Below are 24,676 nucleotides of genomic sequence, written 5' to 3'. Positions count from 1 at the left end.
CAATCAGCAGTGAAATTAAACTTAAATTTAACTTAAATTGTGTTAAACTCTTACCAAATCATTCGGGAATGCAGCAAACACATCTTTCTTTTAAACGATTAATTCCAAAGAAAACACTGATACCATCAGTGCAGCCATCGATCTATGTAACAAAACAGTCAACGTAAGTCTTTTAAGTGGTGGGGCTTTGACAGTTTAACTATGCTGATTATTTGTATGCTGTCACTATAAGGATACTTTCAGCCATGACAACAATAACTGTCTGTGTCATGAACAGAAGCAATGATCTTGTAGCAGCTGTGTGCAATGTATCTCTTATGGATCAACATCTGTTGAGCAGTCAGAGATCCTCATAATGTTGATATGATAAATTAAGCCAAATGTAATTCGCATTCAAGTGTTAACACAGATATCTTTAGCAGAGAGTCTCGATTTTTCATACTGTGAATATAATTTTGTTGTTGTTGTTGTTGTTGTTGTTGTTGATGATGTTGATGTTGTTTAGCAGTGTTCCTTAGACCGGTTGCTTTGCTGTTTTCAACCCCCTTTTTGAATATCAAATGACTGTATTCAGCCAATTCTACAACATTTAAAAAATCTCTATTGTGGAAATTCATAAAACATCTTTTCAACTTTATGCACAATGGCATGATACCACCTGTCTGATGGCTAACGAAGACACCTGTGTTTTAATTCTGATTCTATTTACTACTAATAGGGTGCAGATGGAAGAAGAGGAGCACCTGGACAACCCGTAAGTTAGAAACTCAGACGCTTATTCCAGATTTGTCAAAAACAGTGGTGCTGAACACAACATGCCTTAGTGCGTAAAAGAAACATCTCATTCGTAAAGTGCTGCTGAAGGCTGGATTATATGCGCCTTGAAAAAAGACAATGAAAAAAGAGAAACAAGCTAATTTACCAGTTGCTAATTTACTATTGGCTTTTGAAAAGACAATCTTGGAACTTGGAAAAAAGAAAAGAAAACAAAAAAAACTTAGGAGATTTACTGCCAGTACTACCTTGCTATCTTAACACACTAGTCAATATGTAGTACAGCCAGTAATACCTTGCTATCTTAACACACTAGTCAATATGTAGTACTGCCAGTACTACCTTGCTATCTTAACACACTAGTCAATATGTAGTACAGCCAGTAATACCTTGCTATCTTAACACACTAGTCAATATGTAGTACTGCCAGTACTACCTTGCTATCTTAACACACTAGTCAATATGTAGTACAGCCAGTACTACCTTGCTATCTTAACACACTAGTCAATATGTAGTACTGCCAGTACTACCTTGCTATCTTAACACACTAGTCAATATGTAGTACAGCAGCTCTCTGAAATGACCCTGGTAATTCTACACAACATGCCATGACTGCAATACTGAACTTTGTTTTAAGGGTGCTGCTGGACAACCTGGTGCTGATGGGCTTGCAGGAGGGCCTGGGATCGCAGGATCAAGAGTAAGTTATACAAGTCATGAATATGTATTATATACCTGCTCGTGCTGGTAAACCTGTGTAGCATGCAAACTTTCTTTGCCATTGTCATCATAGGGTGGCTTAGTGTTCATATTTTGTTCAATAAATGTATTTGTTAGTAAACAAAAAAACACATACATAGTATACAGTATATTATTATGATGATAAATTGATAATATGTGATACATAATAAGATCATAAGATAAGATAAGATAAGATAAGATAAGTAAGATTAACATTATTAATAAACATTTTTAAAGAGACATAACTTTAGCATCATTTGAGTTCTGTTTGTGTGACAGGTGTTTACTTTATTTTACAGGGACCTATTGGACCAAATGGATCTCCAGGACCAATGGGCGAGTCTGGAAACCCTGGACCAAGGGTAAGATTATGCAATAAGCCCCACGAGGCCCAAGGTACTTACTGTAGGGACCTAACGTAACGCCTCATGGGGCCAATTGCTCTCCTTAAATGGTTACTACATATACAGTACGTGGTACATTTTCATATGAAAATGAGACAAGAAAAGTGCCGCTTTAAATTCATAAAGCCTCTAATGTGGTGTGATCTTGTCTTCTATGTAGTAGTTCAATCTGCATATGATTAGGAAAGTGTGTGTGAGGTTTTTACGTCAGAAGAGGAAGAAACTACATAATACAAAAAGAAATGTGTCCCTTTACATGTGCAGAAGAGTAAATGCAGAGCATATGGTGGTCAGATGGGTGCTTGTTATGCATTTGCCTTTGGTTCTTGTTGTAGAGAACAACCATCTTCTTCGAGTTATTTGCAGTGATTTCCTAAATGAAATCAGATGCAAACAAATCGATGTAAACCATGTGGCTTTGAATAGAAGAATTGTTTGAGCCAGAATTGGTGAGATTAGCTCTTTTGTCTACCGCAGAAGAATCGCTGCTCCTCAGTGTTGTCGGTTCCTTAAAGCACATCTCACAGAGCACTTAAAACAAATTACTGTTGAGTGGGAGGAATGCACCAGTGCTACATTGATGAGTCTTTCCCATTTCCTCCCTCCCCTTAACTGAACTATCCTCCTTCCGTCCTCTGTCTTGTAGGGACCTGGAGGAGCTCCTGGCTCAGCTGGAGAGAAAGGCCGAAGAGGATTCGTGGGCCGCAAGGTAAATCCATCACACACCACGTCTCTGTTGTCTTGTGCGCATCTGCACCGCATATGATCAATGTCAGACTGTCCAGATGGAGACAGCATCTCTGTTAAGTGATTCAATGTGATAAAGGAGTCTAATGTTTTGACATGCATATGCATTTTACATGCAGCAGTTTGCTGACATCTATTTTTTCTGCCTGTCTGTCATCTGTCATTCTCTCTCTCTCTCTCTCAAACTGTCAATGTGCCAGTGTTATGTGTATGTAAGTATTTGAGGCTCTGTACAAACTGACAAATTAATTCCCTTGCACACAGTAAAGACTCTTTCTCTATCTCTGTCTGTCAACAGGGTGAGCCAGGAGACCCTGGACCAAAGGGGGTCATTGGACCCCTGGGCCCACGAGGAGAGCCTGTAAGTTGTCTGTTCAAAACTGATTCTAAACTTTTAGACAACTGTTGACACAGCATAATAGCACAGAAGCACAGCTCTACGGTACATGACATGTGACATTTGAGGACATGTGAAGAGCAGGGGGGACACAGGGATTTAGCCTTTGTTATGACTGCTTACTGAAATAATGCTGCAATGTATTGGATGGCAGTATGGTGATTGAGTGAGTGATTTTATCAACTCACATTTATTCTTATACCTTGAGCTGATGTTATTTGATGTAAGTTATTTAGGATACTGTTCATCATTCTGTTATTGGCGCATGTTGGGAGGTTATGTTTCTTTATTCTTGTTATCTTTTTATCACACACACACACTAAATCTGGGATGACTTTGGAACCAATGGGTAACAAATACTTTGAAAAGTTGCCCTCTTTCTCCGTTAAAGGAGTCCAAATAAAAAAGTTGTCCATTAAAGTAATTTACTCTCAATTACAGACCACTTACACTGTGACGAATGTAATAAACAAACTTTGTTGTCATAATAACACATGGTATCTCTCTACACTTGGCTGACTAGCATGACAAGGCAGTCAAAACAGGGCTGTAGGAAAGCAGCTTGAGTATGGTCAGGGCAGAAAAGAACTACTTGACTTTTCAGTCGTAGTTTTAACAGTGGGTGTCCTGATTCTTGGTATTGGCTCTCTGTGTGTCATGACTCACAGTCTCGTGATGGCTGGTGCTGGTATGACCCTCTGTGCCAAGAGCTTCGCTCACATAAACACATCTCTTTCCAGTTACAGTGCACTGCCTCTCTCAATGGGTCCTGAAGTAAATTTTTTAACAGTATCTCAGCATTAGTGGCCACGCAAAACAAAAATGTGGAAGCTGCCAGTGTTATCCCTTAACACTTAGTTGTTTATTATCTATTTATCATCACACACATACAGTTACAACTACTGGTCGTGGACTTCTATATTTGGTGAGATCATGGTGAGGTTGTTTATATGAGTGCATGGTCTCTCCTTGTCCTACATATTTTCACTGTCATCCAAAAGCTTTCTCAGGGCCATGTTTATTGTTCTTCACCTCCTTTGACTTGGCGTCAGGCGATTTTTGCATCAGTATTGTAAATCACTCAGCTCAATCCCCTCTATCAACAGTGAGGATTATCTGTTTGAACCTCCTATTTCTGATGTTGATCATAGGGGCTCTGTTGTTTGTTAACGGGTCTTGGAGGATGTTTTTTTTTGCCCGCCATATGTTCTAATGGGTGATAGGTGTTGTCCAGATGTAGATCTGTGAACCTGGTGACCCTTAGATAGTGCCAGCACGTGTAAATCTCTGGATTTCTTTCCCATCCTGGGTTCACTCACTTGGCAAAAACACATTGAACGTTGTAGTAATTCAATTATTTCCCGTTGTGTGCAGACAGTCTCACAATCACTCAAATTGGATATCTTGTAGCTAGTTTGCTTAGGTTAATGCAGATGCCATTTCACTTAGATAAAATTATATTGATATGTTCATTTTAGTAAGTATAGTGATCTGCCAACTTTGCACTGGAAATATGACCCACTTCACCTGCTGTAGATTTCCCTATACCAATAGACTGCAGACACTAGCCAGCCAGCTGTACAGTCTTGACTTCATGTTAAAGTTAGTGTTTAATCTGCACAGCACAGATATTATCTTTCAGTCACCCATAGTGTAGCACCAATCGCTCAATCCACAACTTTGCCAATCAGATTCCAATGTAAAGACCACACGGGCCTGGGTTCGAGTACGACCCAGGTTATTTCCCGATCCCACTTTCTCTATATCTCTCTCCTACTTGGTTCCGGTCACTCTTTGCTGTTCTCTATCAATAAAAGGCAATCCCCCCAAAATTATAAGAAAAGAAGGTGCTGTATACTACATGTGCTGTGTTGTAAATGTCTTTTAAGGAAAAGTACCTGGTATAGGAATACATGGGAAGAAAATGACACACATTCTCTCTGTGACACAGGGTGAGGATGGTCGTGATGGCTTAGGATTTCCTGGACCTGACGGAAGAAAAGTAAACTTTCCCTATTATTTACATTTTATTCACAGAAAATATAATATTTGATAAAACTGTAAAGTTTACTTGAATACTTGAAATAAAAAATACTAAACGTTAAAGTGAAGGCAACATAAGTGGTAACATGAGTGGCTGCATTGCCTTCCTTAGGGTGATGAAGGCTTCCCTGGATTCCCTGGACCAAAGGTGAGCATGACAGTAATCTTTCTTCTCCTTAATGATTCACAGATGTGTCATAGAAGTTTGCATTTGCCACGGTCATATGTTTAAAGAGTCTACCCCTTTATTAAGCACCATTTAGACCTTGCTGTTTGTATGACATGCCTTGCTGTTCGTATGAAATGAGGCAGGAAGACCTTTGTCAGTATGGCAGTGATTTGGTCATGTGCATGAGGCTTTACGTTGAGTCAGGTAGTGTATGTGTGAAGACCTGCATTGGTGACCCCTGACCTTTAACCTCTGAACTATCCATACAGGGAGCTGCTGGTGAGCCTGGGTCTAAGGGAGGACCAGGACCCAGAGGAAACCGTGGCCAGCGCGTAAGGCTCTTTCATGTGTAATATTTTTCCATGTATAGATATGTCCCTGCCTTTTTTGTTGGTTTGTTAGTTTGTTGTGGGGTTCTGTCACATTTGCTGAGTAGTGAACTGCATGTACTTTATGAGCTATATCGGTGGACTCTTCCAGGGTGTTTCAGGTGACCCTGGTGGACCTGGACAGAAGGGAGACATTGGCTACCCGGGACCTTATGTAAGCACCCGTTTATCTTCTGCTTCCCTTTCCACACTTAACAGTTTGTTATTCATGTTTTACCAACACTATGTTTCATCTTTAACCACTCATTATTTTTACTAGCCAAGTTCTCTTTGACTATTAAAATGTTTGATAAGCTCAACTGTTCATAAAAAATGTTTGATAAGCTCAACTGTTCATATAAAATGTTTCATGACAACTTCTGAGCATTTACTGTTGCACATTCTAAAAACATCATAAATAATAGGATGCTAAGGCACTAGATCAGGGGTGGGCAAACTGCGGCCCGCGGGCCGGATCCGGCCCGCCAAGCACTTTCATCCGGCCCGCCGAGCATTTCATTTGCTCGCTATTTTTTTCCTGCGATAGAGATGACGTTGGTTAGCTTTACTGCAAACTGCTTTTCACTCTCCTTAGATAACGTTTACAATGTCAATGTCAAAACATCATGTTAAATAGAGATAACATCATATTAAACTAAGTTAACTCTTATCTCCTTTGCAGCAGATCTAACGTGAACATTATGCAATCCATTTAATTGGGAACGTGTCTGCACTCACGAGAGGGAGAGAGAGCCGCAGGTTCCAGCTGGCTTGTGATTGTTGATAATTGATATCTACTTCTTATAAGAAAGTTTTAAAAGGAAATCATGAAGGCAACAGTAGTTCCCACTACTGACCATTTAAAAACAGCATAAAATTAGCAGTATTTTTAAGCAATTAATATTTTAAAACAAATACTTTTCATACTAAATTATAGGCTGTAAAAAATGTATTTTTTTTTATGTGTGCTGTTGAGTTGTTGTTGCGGCCCGCCGGCCAATTTTCAAAACCCAATGTGGCCCTTGAGCCAAAAAGTTTGCCCACCCCTGCACTAGATTATGTAACCAAGAACTGAGCTCATCTGTTTCCACTAATCTGAAAGCCATGTTTGTGCCCATGCAGGGTCAGAAAGGACCTCGAGGACAGAGTGTGGTGGTATGGTTACCTTTGGTCACACTGCATTTTACATTAATTACGCAGTGATTTATGGTAATTCTTGAAAGAATACAAATTGAGAAATGCTTTAATAGGTGTTTGTTTTCTTCTCTGTCCAGCAATGCGAACTTGTCAAAAAGATTCGGGACAACTGTCGTAAGTATATAATTTAAGCAAATAGGGCTTATGTTATTGTGATTATTGATGTATTTAAATACCAGATACTAAATATCTTCATGAGATGTCCTGTGTTAATAATGTAATAATGCAAATCCTTTATTCTTGTTTTCAGCTTGTTGCTATGGTAAGTGCATTGCAAAAAATACCACATGGCACAGAACTGTACTTTAGTGTAACAATGTGTTGATAATTACAGTTTGAACACAGAACTGTGTTCCTGATCCCTCTGTCCTCTCTGCCAGGTGCCCAAGAGTGCCCTCTCTACCCCACTGAGCTGGCCTTCGCGCTGGACTCATCCCAGGGTGTGCAGAGGCCGGTCTTCAACAGCATGCGCGACACCGTCAGCCGTCTGCTGAACAACATCACTATCGCCCAGGGCAACTGTCCCCGCGGCGCCCGCGTGGCCCTGACCCTCTACAACAACGAGGTGACCACCGAGGTGCGCTTCGCCGACGCCATGAAGAAGAAGGCCCTGCTGGAGGCCGTGGAGGGTCTGCAGCTGCAGACCTCGCGCAAGGAGCGCAGCCTGGAGACCGCCATGAACTTCCTGGCCCAGAACACCTTCAAACGCGTGCGCAGTGGCTTCCTGGTGCGCAAGGTGGCTGTCTTCTTTGTGGGTGGCGGGGTCAAGATCTCGGCAGCCTTCAGTGCCGCTGCGCTCCGACTGTACGACGCCGGCATCGCCTCAGTCTTCCTCCTGAGCACTGACAACCGGCAGCTCGCTAGAGCTTTGCAGGTAAAGCTAACGTCAGCAGGGTAGACACACCTGATATCAGTGACCTTCGTCTGACTCTGTTCTTGGAATAACAGCGCCATGTCTTGCAGTTGATTTGAACCACTGCAAATGAAATTAAATATGTCTGTTCAAAACAGTTGACAATTGGGTAGAAGCAGACAGTTTTACCATGTTGTCACTTGTTGCTTGTTTTTCTCTTTGTTTTTTTGTGAAACAATTTAAAAGGCAAAATCCAAATTAGTTTTGCTGTTAGAATGAACTCTTAATCACTGGAGTCAAAAAGTCTTATGTAACTTTGTGTGTTGTAAGTACAAGGGAATTCCTGGCGTAACATCTTGAAGCCCTTGAAATGGTCATATTGTATTAATCAGTCATAATATCAACTGTTAATATTTGGTCTCGTGTTCTTTTTTTCCCTTCTAGGTCAATAACACAGCCTTGGCTCAGGTGATAGTCCTGCCCTCTCCTGGCTCTGCCGAATACGACTCGGTCATCAGCAAGATCATGAGCTGCCACGTCTGCTATGGTAAGACCATATTCAGGGTGAAACCTCTAAACACTGCTGACAGAAGTCTGTCTTCTAAGCACTGTCTCTGTTTTGTGAAAATGTGGTACAAATTGTGTTCAGAGTTTTATTTGGTAGAAAACAATTACAATGTTATGCCTGGTGTATGTAATGATGGGGATACTTGGCAATGCATCATTAATGTGTGAGAATGTGTTTAAGTGATTTAAGTTGTAAATTGTTGATGAAATAGCGCAATTGTTAATGAAGTATTATATATTTTATTATTTGATTTTATTATTTTTATTTTTATTGTGTGATTTTATTTGATTTATTATTAAATAAATACAATTTAATATAAATAAATATTATTTATTTATTTAATTACTTTTGTTTCCTTTTCTTTTCCAGATTTCTGCGCTCCAGCTGGTGTGTGCGACTACACCCCACCCCGTAGCGCCAGAGACAAGAGGTCCTTCAAGTCTGACCTGGACATTGACATGGCCTTCGTGCTGGACAGCTCCGAGAGCACATGGCCGTCTGTCTTCGACGAGTCCAAGCACTACGTGGCCCACATGGTGGAGCAGCTGGAGATCTCCCACGAGCCGGCTACCTCCGTCCACCACGCGCGCGTGGCCCTGGTTCAACACAGCCCCTACGAGTTCGTCCGCAATGGCACCGGCCCCGCCGTCCGCGTCTCCTTCGGCCTCACCGAGCACACCTCGGCCGCCGCCATCCGCCGCTTCCTGCTGGACAAAACGCCGCAGCTGGAGGGCGGGCGCGACCTGGCGGGTGCGCTGGAGTCCACCACAGAGCTGGTGTTCGAGGCCGTGCCGCACGCACGCCACCTCCGCGTCATGGTGCTCATGGTGACTGGGCCCGTGGAGATGCACGAGGAGCGGCTGGTACGCGCCGCCACCGAGGCCAAATGCAAGGGCTACTTCCTGGTGGTGTTGGGCATCGGCGACCGGCTGAGCGCTGGGGACGCTCGCGTCCTGAGCCGCGTGGCCAGCGAGCCCTCTGACGTGTTCTTCAAGCGCGTGGACAAAGACGCCGGCTTCTACGACGACTACATTCAGAACTTCGGCCGCTTGCTGCCCAAATATCTAAGCCGTGAGTTGTGTTTTTTACCAGATTTGTAAAAGTCCAGCTTTAGAAAGTAAAAGTCAACCATTCACTAAATCATGTGATTGTAATCAGTACAATCACGTAGATGATGCTAATTAGTGAAATCATCTTTGTTAAGTGCATAAGTGTAAGTGTAGAACCATTACATGGTAGGACTTTCTTCAGCCGCACTTTTGCACCTGTTTTTCTTCCCCTTATTCCCACTGTTCCATGGATATAAGAAGCGTAACATCTTGCTTCCATGGGGCCTCATGACACTCCATCGTCTATGTCTTCTGCTCTCTGTTGTTTCACATCACAGTTTTGACATTGCACTGCAGTCACGCCACAGTGAATAGTTTAATGAAACACTACACAGTCACCAGCTGCCGGCTTATTGGATAGTGATTTGTTCCCAGATTCACCCTCCGTCACAAAGTTCTCATAAACAGTCTTGATGTTTTTCTCTCATGTTTCTTCACAGCCCTGTCTCTGCTTTCAGTTTCATGGGAATCTCACTCTGTCTGTGCCTCCAGCCAAGACTAGAATATAACACGCTATACTGCTCTCTCTCTTCGCTCTCTTTCTCTCTCTTCCTCTCTCCGTCTCTCTGTCTCTCTCTCTCTGTCTCTCTCCTCTCAGTGTTTGCCAGCTGGTCTGCCTGGTTAAGCGTTAGTGTAAGCTTTGTATTTGTGTGTGTGACTTCCTTGCAGTTGACAATGCCTTCTACATGTCACCTGAAGTCGCCAAAAACTGCAAGTGGTCACAGAACGATCAGCCCCACAAAACGGTAGAGAAAGTGAACAACATGCACGAGTAAGTACATTATGTGATGTTTCATTTTAGGAAAATCATGAAGCAAGAAATCCACAACATATGCATTGTATTACAAAACAATGAGGGTAAATGTGGTGATGTCAGTAGTCAGATATATAGAGCAATAGAGCTGCATATTTGTCACAATTTTTTTGGTTTTGTTTTTTTGCCTGGATTTCATAAGCAATGTAAATAGTTATGGGGACAAGAGAGAATAGTTATCTCAATGCATATTTTGTTCTATTTAAAGGAAGCATCCTGTTCAGCATCACGAACAGCAGGCAGACCATGCGAAACACCCCAAAGGTCAGTTTGTTCAACTTGTTTCATCGACTAGAGAAAAGCTGGTTGTTATCCTGCACTCTGTTAGTTGTGTTACAGAATGGAGTTTTCACCCATGGCTTTACAGCTAGTTATGCCTGTGTGTGTGAGTGTGTGAGCGCATGTTTTCTTTGTTTGTGTGTGTTTGAGTGTGTATGTATGTATGTGGGTGTGTGCACATACATGTGCATCTGTGCACATGTGTGGGCATATTTTGTGTGTGTGTGTGTGTGTGTGTGTGTGTGTGTGTGTGTGTGTGTGTGTGTGTATGTATGTACGTGTGTGTTTCATGTCTGCTCTCTCTCCCAGACCTCCATCTCGGCGAGCTGCACGTGGCCGACGTCACCTCCCACAGCCTGAGTCTCCGCTGGGCTGCCTCCGGCCAGCCTGGCCACGCCCACTACGAGGTCAACGTAGTGCGGATGCACAACCACGCGCCCGTGCTGCGCAAGAACATCACCCTGGCCCACATCGCCCTCCAGCACCTGGAGCCCACGCAGTCCTACCATGTGGCCGTCACCGCTCGCTCCGCCAAGGGAGAGGTCTTAGCAATACACAAGGGCATCTTCACCACCAGTGAGTTGTCTATGAGGAAGCACAGCTGTATCTGCACATGCACGCTCATGTCACTCACCATACTAATAAGAATTAAATGGCCATGCATTCTTAGCTAATACTTCAATTTGATTGTAATTGCTTGTTTCTAGCTGGCTAATGTCTGATGGCTCTGTGTCCACTTTTTTTTTTGGCAGAAGGCGTAGAGCCAAAGATTACTGCAGGGGTCGTTGTTTCAACAGCCCCTTTAAGTAAGCCAGAAATTGGTAAGTTGTATGACTTTTAAAAATGATTACAGCGGGTTCACCTACATGTTGAAGTCGGTGAGATTTAATATGGCTGAAGATGTCAGGGAGCACAGTCACCTTTTCAGAGCTGGAAACTGTATACGTTGCTACTGAAGAAGAAAAATATATTCTTGAGCCTACTTTTCCTGCCCTGGTTAAAAGTTTGATTATTGGTGGCTTGTCTCCAAACATTGCTTGCCCATTACTTACGTGATAACCATGCAGGTATTATTGGTGTGTACTCACACACACACACACACACACACACACACACACACACACACACACACACACACACACACACACACACACACATATTGTCCCTCTCTCCCTCTCTCTCTTTTTCTCTCTCTCCCTCTCTTTCTCTCTTTCTCTTGCACACACACACACATACTGTACATTAACATTTTTACAGAGGCTTACTCAGTAGCAAGCTACATAGACTAATTGAGGTTTTGCACTGTGACTCAATTAAAGGTGGCTTGTTTCCGAGCTTTCCTTGGTCATTGCTGAAGTGATAGCCATGCAGGTATTTTTGGTGATTGCACTGTTAGACAGTGTTTTCTTTGGCTTGCATCAGTTTGATTTCAGAAACCTCATTTTGTTATGTTTTGCTGATCAGAGAAACTGCAGATGAGTGTAGACACTGTTGTATTTCAGCCCATGATTCCTCTGAATACCAGGCCCTTATATGTGCCCTCTGAGTATAAAGCTGCTGTCCTGGAGAATTGTTTACGCAGTTGAGTTATTGAGAAATATAAAACCCATTCCCATTCCCATGACCCAATTAATTTCTACAGAAACAGTGGGAGTTAGTAGTCAGATATCACAATTTTTTTTAACTTAAATGTCAAGCAAAGGAAGAAAAGGTCCTAAGATGAAACACTCGACCCACTCCATTCCCTAGGATAGAACAACTTGATAATAAAACCTAAATGCTGAGTGGCTTTTGAAGGAGCAGCACTGCATACTTTGCACAGAAATGCCCCCCACCTCCCAGTGGAGATGTTAGGAGATGTTAGAGATGTCAGTGCAGAGTGACTGGAAGCAGCTGGAACAAGCAACATCACATGCCCCCGCTGCTTGACAGAGCAGAGCAGGAGACACACTAGTGAGAATCATGAACTGAACAAGCCACACACCAAACACCACACACTGTTTAAACCGTTACACTGCACGCTGTTGTTGCAGTCTCTCATGCAGGCCAGTGTGTATTTGAGTTTGACCCCAGGGGGCCATGGAGAGCGAGGGCTGTGCGGTCGGGTTTGACAGAAGAAATGGGAAAAGTCATGCAGTGTGCAAATGTGCTTGCTGAGGTTGACATCAAGTGATTGGATTTAGCAGTCATCTGTAAGCGAGCTTATTGAGATGAGGACACAGTAAATCATGTTCAAACTGTTTTGCCCTTTGCACTGGAAACATGTTAGATAGTAACTACTCTGCACGGGGGTAGTTCAGAAAAGGAATTTCTGAATTCTAATTCTAAAATGAAGCAGAAAGTAAAGATTCAGAGTTTGCATATTTTGCCATGTAAGATTGAGGTGTGAGTAGTATCTACAAGAGCAGTCAGTGGACTGACTGACAGCATTGGTGGTGACAGAATTTCAACAAGGTGCCTCTTTCTGTTTGATCTTGTAGAGCCTGAGAAAGACACAGTCTCATCAAACTCGAAGACAGGCCCTGTTCCTGGTAAATCCTTATTGTCTACTTATATGTTTGAAGTCATAGGTTACAGCCTTCAGGTCTGCTGGTAATTCATTTTCTTGCTACAGGATTAAGAGAGGTCACAAAGGGGGGGAAATAAGAAGATATATATTCAAAGTTATTAGCCAAGTTTCCTCATGCTAATATAATGTGTCAGACTGTTTGAGTTGCATGAAAGCAGCCTCTATGGGCATGGCGATGCCACTGTAATTTGACATAAGCTCCAAATACCAAGCCGTCTGTTATGCACGAGAAACTCAAAATGAAAAGATTGCGTTCCATGGAAAACATAGCGTTAAGGTTACATTCGATTTTAACTGTATTTGATTTGTGAACAAAGACCTCTTTTATGGTCCCTTGAAAACCATTAAGTTCTGGACAGAATGAGAAACCTCTGGCACCCATTACCCTCTGGCAGAAGCTTGCATATATGTTTATAATAGATTGATGAAAGGGGCTATTCTTTTAGAAATTGGCAGTGATTGAGGAAGACAAAGGGCATATGCGTTCTTCATGTGGTTAAACATAGATCAGTTTTATGATGCTAACAGTGGATTTATGCTGATGCGCGTCATTTAGAAATGCATTCCAATCTGCATGCAAAACTTGAGTATGGGTAAAATTCAGTCAAATTAAATGTTGCATGCTGGCCTGTGTGTGTGTGTGTGTGTGTAGCGTGCGTGTGTGTGTGTGTGTGTGTGTGTGTGTGTGTGTGTGTGTGTGCGTGTGTGTGTGTGCGTGTGCAGTGTGTGTGTGTGCATGCGTGTGTGTTAATGCGTGTGTGCGTGTCGTGTGTATAATGCGAGTGTGTGCGTGTGTGTCAATGTGTCGCGGCGCGTCGCGAAAGTGTGTGTGTGTGAAATGCGGTGCGTGTGTGCGTGTGTGCGAGTGCGTGTGTGTGTGTGCGAGTGCGTGTGCGTGTGTGTGTGCGAGTGCGTGTGTGTGTGTGCAGGTGCGAGGCGTGTCGAAAGTGTGCAGCGCAGGCGTGCGTGCGAAGCGTGTGTGCGTGTGTGTGTGTGGTAAATAACGGCGTGTGTGCGTTATGCGTGTGTGTGTGTGTGTGTGTGTGTGTGTGTGTGTGGTCTAATATATGGTGGTGTTCTGATTGTCTTCTTCGTATTTTCCCACCACCACCCTAGTGGACATCTGCAAGCTGCCCAAAGAGGAGGGCACCTGTGTGAAGTTTGTGCTGAAGTGGTACTATGACTCCCTCAGCAAAAGCTGTAGCCGCTTCTGGTATGGAGGCTGCGCTGGTAACGCCAACCGCTTCGAGACCAAAGAGGAGTGTGAGAGGACGTGTGGGAAAGCAGGTACAGTACACATGCTCCTACTCTACAGGGAACTTTAACACTTTGCCAACGACATTGCCAAGACACATGAGTTTGCATGCTGGCAAGCCTTTTTGTCAGTGCTACTGTAGCTTTGCCGTTGTTGGTACTTGTAAGGATTTCACATGCCTTTTCGTAGCATGCTAGTTTTCAACCAAAACTGCTCTCTGCTGCTGTAAGTAATTTAACAAAGCTGTTGCAGACTAAAAAGGCTGCTGTTTCCGCCTGCACATCTTGGAATAGATCTTAAGTGTCATGCACTAGGTAATGAAACTGGAGCTATAAGAGCTACAAGTATATTATACCTTTGCTTATTTCAGTATTGCTGAATTGCTAGTATCTATGAAGTTGAACAACTCTTGTTGTTGCTGATGTCAATTATAACAGCATGATGCACAGTACAAACTAAAAACCCTCCTGCATTCTTGTGAATTTATTGATTGATTGAACTGAATGAGACACATCTATCTTCATCAGTTGGAGAACCTTAGAGTTTTTGCTTCTCCTTCACAGCACCAGCTAGTCCAAGAGTAGCAGTCACAGCAGTAAGAACTTAGGGGACCACTCAGCTCTTAACCTCAACCGACAGCAGGTGGAGAAAGACATGACACCAAGACGCTGTGCCAACGTGAAGGTGCCTGCACTGGATTCTGCCAAAGGATAAAATCCAAAGAAATCTTGAAGTATTTTTTTTTCCTGAGTTTTATTATGGTGTTTTAGTTGTTATTGTTTTTCAATGCCATCTTGTAATGTTCCAGGACAAGAACAACAAAGCTTTTTTTTATTTTTAAATGATTGTTTCATTTGTACGGTCGTTCATTTTGAAGAATAAAAAAAAAGATATTCACCTTATATGAATGTCTTGGTCTAAGAGTAACAGGAAATTTTGCACAGTTCTTAAGATGTCACAGCTCTGTATTCACTCTGCAACCCATCTTGCATCACATCGGTGTCTGTTGTGAGTGAGATGTCAAACACAAATGATCCCCTTAAGGACAGTGTTGTCATAGCCAGCAAAATAGTCACTTTCATCACCACAGTTGTATCTGTTATCTGTTGTTGTTTTTGTATATCAAAGCTATAGTATCACCTCTTGTTGACAAACAGAGTTGTTTTTGTATAACCAAAAAAAAAAAGCACCTCTCGAGCCAGTGGCTCGAACATAAAAGTCAGGTCTCAAATTATGAAATGTATGAACTGCCCCTTCTGTTTTTGGTGCTAGTTTCCATGTCACTGTGCATTTTCTTGGGGAAAAAGGGAATAAAGAAATAAATTAGACTTTATACAAAACCAAAACAAGCCTCCAGTATCTTTATTGTTTTGTGTTGAGTTTCATCTTGCGGTCTCTCTCTCTAAAAAAAAAGACAAGATGGGAAGTCGTTGTGTATTTTTAGTTAGTTTTGCAGTGGTCTTTAAAAACAACAAAAAAAAAAAAGAAAAAAATAATGGAAAATGAAAATCCTACAAGGAGTCGCTGCAGCTGTGTGAGAGCTATGACTCACTCCGCGAGGAATGTCCAACAAAGACATCGTCTGCCCACTCGGCCTGGAGTTTATTAACCAGAGAAACGAGAGGAAGGGGGAGTGAAAGTGAAAAGACAGCAGTGAGAAACTGGAAGAAATGGCGGAGTGGATAGAATGAATTAGGAGTATGGACAGAATGTATTTAAGGGAGGATGAATGAGATCGAGGAGGACATCAGTCCAATCCAGTCTGCTTGGACGAGTGTTGCTAGCTGTATATTTTCGACTCCAGTGATCCAGTAGGTTGTGGCAGCAAGACAACGTGTCAGAGTTAAGACACGAGGCTGATGTGTGAGTTGTTTATACAAGAAGGCAACAGTTGTGGAGGAGGTCCCAAACAGATTCCTAATGTGGCCAGCATTTGGTCAAGCATTTTCAACACTGAGGAAAAACTTAATTTAACAGTCATTGAGGTCAGTAATAACTATAGAGAGTGCCAAAACTTGTGTTTGCTTCTCTTCACTTAGCTCTATGTTGATTCTAATTTTCAAAAGCGTTCCCTACTGTTGATGCAGAAAAAGGGAAAACAACAGCCTGTGCCAAAAAAAGGAGGCCCTCTCTTGGCTGTGAATGCATTACTAAAGGCCCATTTGGTTTTACTGGTGATATGATTGTTGGTAGCATAAATAAGGATTTTCTGGTGACTACAATTCTGACTGTAAGGAATAAGAGAAAAAAAATAGAATATAGCTGCAAGAATAACTGTAGAAATCCCTGTGAGGTTACATCAGGTAATATCCCCATACCAACACAGCCAAGTTGCCAACTCATTAAAATTGCAACAGAGCAGTTTGCTTTCCTTCTCTTAGAGTGCAAGTAATGCTAAAGATGCCCGATCAGGGATGTAGACAGCGAGTCAGACCCTGATTCACTCTATGCTCTACAATTAAATCCAGGTGTGATATAGTAGCAGTAATATGACAAAAAAAATCATTTTGTTCAAAACTCAATTCGGTTGCACAATATGACAAGTTGATATTGTATCACGCTGAACTTATGTATTTAAACTAATCTAATTTATTTACTGTGACCTCCCTGCTGAACTAGATATTTGTTTGAAGTAGAAGGTTTTCTGTCCCCATCTTGGCCGTGGTCATGGAGTTGGCTGTTTTACAGTATGTTACATGGGTGTCTTTGAGTTCTTGTTATCAACACAGGGTCAAATAACGTGATTTATGTGGGAATGTCAAAGCCAGATCAAACTTCAAAGAGGGTGAGTGTCTAAGATGGAGAGGGATGCTAATAAGAAATATTGGGAAACTCAGAAAAATGACACCAGCATGTTTGAAAGCACTTGAATAATATGTTTTGTTGTGTTACTTTTTTTAGATGTGAAATTATTATAATACAGACCTATCGATGGCAGTATGGTATTTCAAATGATTTCATATGATTCATATGATATTATCACGTTATTACAATCACTGTGCTTTACTGTCATTGTGTTAACTGACATCCACCCTCATATGCCTGGGATATGGTTGTGACTTTCCACCTCCCTCAGACGCCTGCTGTGTGTGCTTCAGAGAGAGGCGTGTGTGCACTACAGCTTAACTGGATCGGATCCGTTGTGTTGACTCAGATTTTGATTACAGTTTACTTTTGCCAGGGGTGACCTCCAGGGTTAAGTGATACTGGAGCGTGTGAGTAACTATTTACCTTTCCCTCTTAAAATTAATCACAGCCATATTTTTCAATTAGTTGTGGAAAAACAGGTGAGGTGTTTTAAAAGAGAATTAATTAGGCAGTGGAAAGTTTTGCTTCTTCTTTTTCACCATTTTCCCACCATTTATGGTGCATTTAACACATTTGGTCACATTGGTGTGAGAAGCAACTTCACCATGATCAGAGATTGTTAACACATTCAATTATTTACAGATCCTGTGGCAATAGGTATTATCCGACTGCAGTTAGCCTCCCCGAAGAGAGTGTGTATCAGACTGTTTTCTTTCTGAATAGCAAACGCTCACATATGCAACAGTAGAAACCTATAGAGTATACAAACCCCCACATTGTTTTACACATTTCCCCCTGTGAGGGATTGGTGTTTAAGTCCTTCCTCAACACGGCCCTCCGTCTTCATAACACACACAGCAGATGTGCAGCATCACCAGACTGTGTCCCCTGAGACGGAAATGTAAGAGACTAAAGGGCTGTTCCAAGGGCTGGTGAATCTCTACTCTCTGCTCTACTTTCTGAAGCCAACTACATGCCTGACGATAACCAAAAGGCAGTTGTTTGCACACATGTGTGACTCAAAGAAAAGCTATGTGTGGTTTTAAATAAAAAATCTTCCCATGAATTGATGCCACTCTAGACCTTTTTTACCATCTCTGCTTCGGAAAGTTCTGCAGCCTCCTGCTCATGACCTCAGCGAGGTCAAAGGTCATGCCAGTTAAGCCTGGATGAGAAATGAGGATCTGTCTGTTATCTTCATGCCGTTGCACTGGTACCGCATTCCCACAAGAAGAGCCTCTGCTTCAGAAAGACCTGCAACCTTCTGCCCATAACCTCAGAGAGGTCAAAGGTCATGCTAGTTAACCCTTGGAGATAAATGAGGATCCATCTGATATCTTCATGCTCTTGTACTGGTACCAGAATGTAACACAAAGAGCTTCAAACTTGTACAAATTGTGTACAAATGTTGTCACTAAGGAACCGTATCAACATTCTTTGTCAGTATTGTCAAGTGTCAGTATTTGTGAGTGTTAGTGGTAAAATAAAGAGGCCGAAGCAAATTTCCATTACTTGAACACATATCTAGTAACTTCACTATCTTAAACAAAACCATGCAAGTCACTAACAAGACAGCCAAACATTATAAGGGGAGATGGTATTTTCCTCTCCCTCTAATTGGAGTTTTGCGCTCATCGGACCACTGCCTTCACCAAGGGTTCTCATTGGGGAGGAATTTTCTGTGTCGGTCGCACCATATTGTTTGAATCAAAGCATCATTGTCCTCCAACATCTGTACTGGTTAATTACGACTTCAAAGATCGTCTCGAGCCCACAGCATCAATCACACGGCCTAGGCAAGCAGCTCCTTTTGGAGGCTCCAATAAAATCTTCTCTGATTTATACTTAAAGCTGGGGTAGGGCCACCTCCTCTCCCCCTCAACTCCGCAGTTCACAGCCTCTGTCTGAGCCACTGAGTCATCAGCTTGCATGGAAACATTTAGTTCCCCAAAGTGGAGGAGCACAGGGATGTGGATGAGTACCGCTTTGTTTAAACTGACTGACCTTCCCCAGTTTTGCACTCTCCTCAGACAGACAAATGGTACACACACACATGCATGCATAATTGTTTCCCAAAATCCGCACTGCTTAACATTTTGGCAGTGCTCACAAATGGCTCTTTATGAGAATAGCAGTGGAGGAGATGTCAAAGTTTTAAATAGGAAATGAGTAATGGATTGTCGTTCCTTGGACACTAACAAGGAGGCCTACAGTCGATGAAGACATTAATACTGAGTTCGAGAAAGCAAGAAATGACACTCAGTGTCTAAAAGCTCGGGATGAGGAAACAATGTTGTGAGGAAATTGTGAGGTTTCCATTGTAACTTTCTCCTGCTAGGCAGAAAGCAATATACTTCACTATATCCTTTAACATTCCACATTCGTTTCACTGGACTACATACCAAACAGAATGGCTCCAACAAACAGTGCCTCCTCTGCATCAGACATGGTCGCTAGTTAAGGTTAGTGTCAAACATGGCGAGATGTATTTTAACCCCTAACACATGTAAGCAAAGACTAAAGGGGCCTGAGTATGGAGGGGGCCTCTTGTGGCTAAAATCTTCAGGAGACACACATGGTCAACAGATGGCCAAGCGTTGCTGTATCTGTGACCTCAGTGAGTTCGAACAGCTGGCCTAACTATGTGATGTCAGACATGCCCCGGGGACCCTGTTTCAGTCGCCACATGAAGGTGCAATGATTACAAAAAAACGGTCAAAGGTGCACAGAGTATTTTCACTATGCCCACAGGGTTAACACTCTGTTTCAAATAGTCTCTTGTCTAGTGTTTACGTTAAGGTGGACGAGTCATCGGTATTTACAGTCTTGGGTTGGATAACCCACTTGGGGACTGATATGTTGTATACTAATTCAGCCAAGCAAGTATTCAGTTCAGCAACCATTTTCCACATTAAGTATACACTAAATAGCATTAAGACTAGCTAGTCAAGTAATAGAAATAGTAATAATTTACCCCTTCCTCACGGTATACATTACAGTTTTTGCCTAATTGCTTACACACTTTTTGCAGAATTTGGCTCATTATGTCAAAACTCTACACACAGCCAAATAAGACAGCACTTGGAGATAAACAACTCACATCTATGCCAAAATGAAACACTGCAATCAAAACTCAACAATCCTTTCTAAAAATGTAATTATTGCAACAAAATGACTCTTTCAAATCAACAGCAACACACTGATGGGTTTTACAGAAACACTGCAGTCTTTGTGTTTCTGTTTGTATTGTCATTTTCTCAGACTCAGTCTTCTGTGATATGAAAGTAAATTGCTGCAGTAATCAACTGACATTTTTGCAACAAAAGTTTTTACAAAAAACAAACATTCTTACAGAAATAAAGATAAATAGAATCACACTTATAAATGCAATACTGTAAACAAATAAAAAATGTACAAAAAAATGCAACAATACAAAAGTAAAACGAAAAACAATTACTGGAGAAAAATATTTGTGTGTGTGTGTGTGTGTGTGTGTGTGTGTGTGTGTGTATGTGGCGAGGGTGGGGTGGGGGTTTATGGATCCTGCCTTTTGTTCAAATCTGGCCACAAGTCCTCGTTGACATCGCAATTGATGTCCTCTCGGGCTAGGCAATGTGGACAATATCACCTTGTGTGCCATATCCACCCTTGAACTGACCCCACCTCAATGTCTCTGCATGCCCCTTCTATTGCTCGCAAAAGAAGCATGCAGGTATGTGGTTGGTGGTCATATACTCTGAAAATAATTCTTCGATAGGTTTTAGAAATGGGGAGTAAAGGGCAAATACAGAACTGTACACGGGTAATGTAAAAGTACACTTGAACAGATACACAATAACTTACCTAAAGTCTATTTGTAGTGCTAAACCTCAGACTTATTGGTGTTCAGTTTTCTCTGTAAGTTTTTTTTTTTTCAGTATGTGAGTGGATTTGACCAATTACCAGATGTGCTTGCATTTTGAATAGCAGTGTTTCCCCAATGAACACAGGAGATTTCACTTTTGAACAAAGTGTCAAAATGTAAGACATTGTGTGTAGTGTTTTGTAATAAGTGTGTTGCAGAATTGCAAACAATGTGCAAAGCAGAAAATGTGTGTAAGCTATGGTTACACAGTGTTTAAGGTACAGTATACTACAAGAAGTTTAGGTATTGAGGCTTTGGTCTAACCATTTATTTGTAGTGCTTAGGCAATGGGCAACAACTGTAAAAAGTGCCTTGAAAATAAACAAATAAACAGAGCAATCATGAAACCCCACAAATCAATCAAAATGTGAAATTTCCAGGAATCACAAAACATTCAGAAAGTGTGGAGCCCAGGAAGTGTCATTGTGAGTTTTTTTTTTTGTTGTTGTTTTTTTGCATCAAGAGAACATTTTAGTTAAATTAAATCAAATTTGCAAATCAAGTTGATGTCCATTGTTGATGAATTTGACATCAAGATTTGAGTCAACAATATATTGAATAGCAGCTCTCGGATGAACGCCATGACATGGATGGCAAAAGGGGGGGGATCCCCACAGTACAGTAGATCTAGAGGAGCTGTTTATTGCATGTTGAATACAGTGGCACTGTTTATGTAAATAGTTATTTCATTTTGCCATTATTGACCCGCTTATCTATGGATTTAGTAATTAATATGAATAATAAACCACCTTCGCATTGATGTGCGCTTGTGACATTATGACAGCTGGCTGTCATAATGAGTGCATAGGGAACAGCATAAAGTGCAACTTTGAAAAGAGAATGTCTTCTGCAGTCCGTCTCTTAGTGTGTAAAAATCACTTGATCAATCACACTCAATTGTGTTTTAACAATGTTTGAGTTCTGATTTATTGATCGAACGGTCTGTCTGCCTGCCTCTCCTAGTTACTGTGAATAAAATGTGGGAAGACAATAATTAAAACAAGCACATATTTAATTAAGACAAGAGCACAATTTAGTGAAACATGCACACCATTTTATACAACAAACACACACGATTTAGTAAAGATGAGCGCATGATTTAGTAAAAAGATTGAGCCCAAGTTCTCTTGATACACAAAAGAAAAAACCTCACAATGACACCTCCTGGGCTCCAAAAACCTTAAGCCGTGGCCTACTGGTTAGGGCTTCTGGCTTGTAACTGAAGGGTTGCCTGTTTGATCCCCGACCTGTAGGAAAAATGTGGGTGGGGGAAGTGGTTGAGCACTGCTCTCCCATGCCCACATCCATGGCTGAAGTGCACTTGAGTAAGGCACCTAACCCCTCACTGCTCCCCGAGCACCATTGTAGCAAGGCAGTTCACTGCTCCGGGTTAGTGTGTGCTTCACCTCACTGTGTGCTCTGTGTGTATCACTATTTCATAGATCGAATAAATGCAGAGACCAAATTCTTTGTATACGCAAGTATACTTGGCCTATAAACCTGATTTACATTTATACATTTACAACTTGATTAGATCCTTAGAAAAGTCCCTAACATGCACAATCCATTTCTTATCCTTTCACTCTATACTTTATCAGTGGTCCCCAAACTACGGCCCACCACCTCATTTTAGGTAGCCCCCCAAAACATGTCCGTGGTATATAGGATCCGGCCGGCACATGAGTACGACATCGTCAAACTATAACCTCCGTAATTTCCCCCATTCATTCTCTATGGCGGGTCTTAACAGTACACATGTAATACTCTTTTTGTCCACTGGTGGTTGTTTTGGCGCTGTTTCGCGTTTGCCATCGAAAACGGAATGAAATGTATAGTAGACCTACCTGCAAACAATGTAAGAGGCCTCTGCTGACTGCATCAGTGCTCAAAGTATTCTAAAAGTTTATCAGTTAATTGTTAATAACTAACTAACTTCTATTCAAGTCATAATTCTGGAACTTTCTAATATAATTATTTTTCTTTTTTATTCACTCGTTCAAATATTCATACAGAGTTCACAGAGTTCTCATCAGGTGAGTGAAAGTTAGAATGGTGGTCATTTCAGATGTTTCTGCCACCACTTCATAAAACTCATAGTTTGAGAACTTTAAATTTGTAGGATATTGCTTGTTCACAACTTGAGCTGTGTATGCAAAGTTCAGAGTTCAAAATATACTTTTGGGACTCCCTGCTTATAGTTTTGAGAATGCTATTATTAGTATTATTTCATTTGAGCTACATTTTACACTGATATGGCAAGATGGCAATATAAACACAGATAACAATGGTATTAAATTGCAATAGCCTATAGATTAAATGTAATGGAATATTCAATTAAGGTAGACTGCCTTTGTTCACAGCGCTAAGCTATTTATGGTTACTGATATACTCCGAGTCTCTGGCCCTCTCTTAGAGCCAGGCATAGTGAGCTGGCCCTCGGAAGAAAAAGTTTGGGGACCACTGCTTTACATGTTTACATTCTTGACAGCAGAGGGTACATCTGTAGTTGATAACCCTTAGAAAGAGACAGGCATGATATAGCCCTCAGGCATGTGCTACCCACATGACAAGCACCAAGTGGCCGCAGTTCCTGAGGCTGTCCAGCGTATATTTCATAAACATTCCTGATTTCCCCGGACTCTGGGATGCTCAGCCTGTGCAAAATGAAGAGTCTCTCCACTGGAATGTTGAGGGAAGGCACAGGGACAAATATTTATATGGAATATTCGCTGCCATTTGTGGATGAATGTTGTGTGTACCTCTTTGAAATTGACTTGCTGCCCCAAGCACCCCACCCAACCCGTTTGCAGTTATCATGAGATGAGGCCTGTGACAATAATTAAGACTCATTTCCAAGCTAGGTTTAACTGGCTTTGGAAATACCGGTATATATTTTCATGAGTCATTGGGAAAGTAAAGTAATCCAAATGTAGACTAGATGCACAGAAAAAATAAACTTGTGGAAAAATAAAAACTTCCCAAACGCTTAAAGCTGTTTAAAGCTGGTGATCCACCTGTGTTGCAATACAAAACCAAATTTTGAAACAGATGGAATGGCTACAGGTTTGAAATCACTTTGATCTATACTATGCTTAGTCTGCAGATAAATGAGCATCAATGTGTTTAAGTATTACGAAGCGTTTTTAACTAGCCCACTGAGTTGAGTAATGATTGATACTATGTAATACAGTTTTGTAGCCAAGGTCATATTGGGCCTCCCTGTCTGGCCCCACAAAAGTTTGGTACTGTTTTTCACTGAATGTTTCTGAAGTAACCACACACCTTCTCCATGGCCTAGGATCTTGAGCAAATAAAAATACCTCTGCCAGCAACACAGTTGTAAAGTCCTCAGCCCTGGCTACTTCCACCCCTCGCTGTGGCTGTGCTTTACCACCCTCCATCTGTTTCAAGTTCATTCTGCAGGGCACTGATGTTTGGTGTGGGCGGACAGCATCCAGTTTTGACAAGGAGCTGACGTTTATCCAATGTGTTAACCCAATTGTTGACTCCTAAAGCTCCTCAGGGATAGGGTTGGGTCAGAGATAACAGATAAAACTGCTTCTCATAAACCAGCATACGTCTGGCGAGATGAAATGTTGCTACGTGATGCTACATGATGCCCTAGGTTCATTAAGGCCTCTCAAGAGTACGAACACCAGCAGAGAACCCAGGGTCTA

General features: G+C 41.8%; 1 protein-coding gene across 2 annotated transcripts in view; it reads left to right on the top strand.

The window, feature by feature from the left end:
* The window catches only part of col6a3 (collagen, type VI, alpha 3), a 34,753-nt gene extending 19,120 nt beyond the window's left edge, over positions 1-15,633 (top strand). For both annotated transcript variants that reach the window (XM_048238640.1, XM_048238639.1), the window contains 22 exons: positions 719-754; positions 1,412-1,474; positions 1,815-1,877; positions 2,566-2,628; positions 2,965-3,027; positions 5,015-5,065; positions 5,219-5,254; positions 5,545-5,607; positions 5,756-5,818; positions 6,766-6,798; positions 6,918-6,954; positions 7,091-7,102; positions 7,221-7,714; positions 8,138-8,240; positions 8,631-9,332; positions 10,040-10,142; positions 10,393-10,448; positions 10,773-11,039; positions 11,216-11,284; positions 12,944-12,994; positions 14,149-14,319; positions 14,851-15,633. In XM_048238640.1, the coding sequence (XP_048094597.1) occupies positions 719-754; positions 1,412-1,474; positions 1,815-1,877; positions 2,566-2,628; positions 2,965-3,027; positions 5,015-5,065; positions 5,219-5,254; positions 5,545-5,607; positions 5,756-5,818; positions 6,766-6,798; positions 6,918-6,954; positions 7,091-7,102; positions 7,221-7,714; positions 8,138-8,240; positions 8,631-9,332; positions 10,040-10,142; positions 10,393-10,448; positions 10,773-11,039; positions 11,216-11,284; positions 12,944-12,994; positions 14,149-14,319; positions 14,851-14,894 (2,643 nt within the window). In that variant the 3' untranslated portion in view covers positions 14,895-15,633. The remainder of the gene's footprint in view (positions 1-718; positions 755-1,411; positions 1,475-1,814; positions 1,878-2,565; positions 2,629-2,964; positions 3,028-5,014; positions 5,066-5,218; positions 5,255-5,544; positions 5,608-5,755; positions 5,819-6,765; positions 6,799-6,917; positions 6,955-7,090; positions 7,103-7,220; positions 7,715-8,137; positions 8,241-8,630; positions 9,333-10,039; positions 10,143-10,392; positions 10,449-10,772; positions 11,040-11,215; positions 11,285-12,943; positions 12,995-14,148; positions 14,320-14,850) is intronic.
* The last annotated feature ends 9,043 nt before the right edge of the window (positions 15,634-24,676 follow it).

This window comes from Alosa alosa, chromosome 3 (genome assembly GCF_017589495.1).
Source record: "Alosa alosa isolate M-15738 ecotype Scorff River chromosome 3, AALO_Geno_1.1, whole genome shotgun sequence".
Classification (NCBI taxonomy): domain Eukaryota; kingdom Metazoa; phylum Chordata; class Actinopteri; order Clupeiformes; family Clupeidae; genus Alosa; species Alosa alosa.
This window is presented reverse-complemented; position numbering and strand designations above follow the sequence as displayed.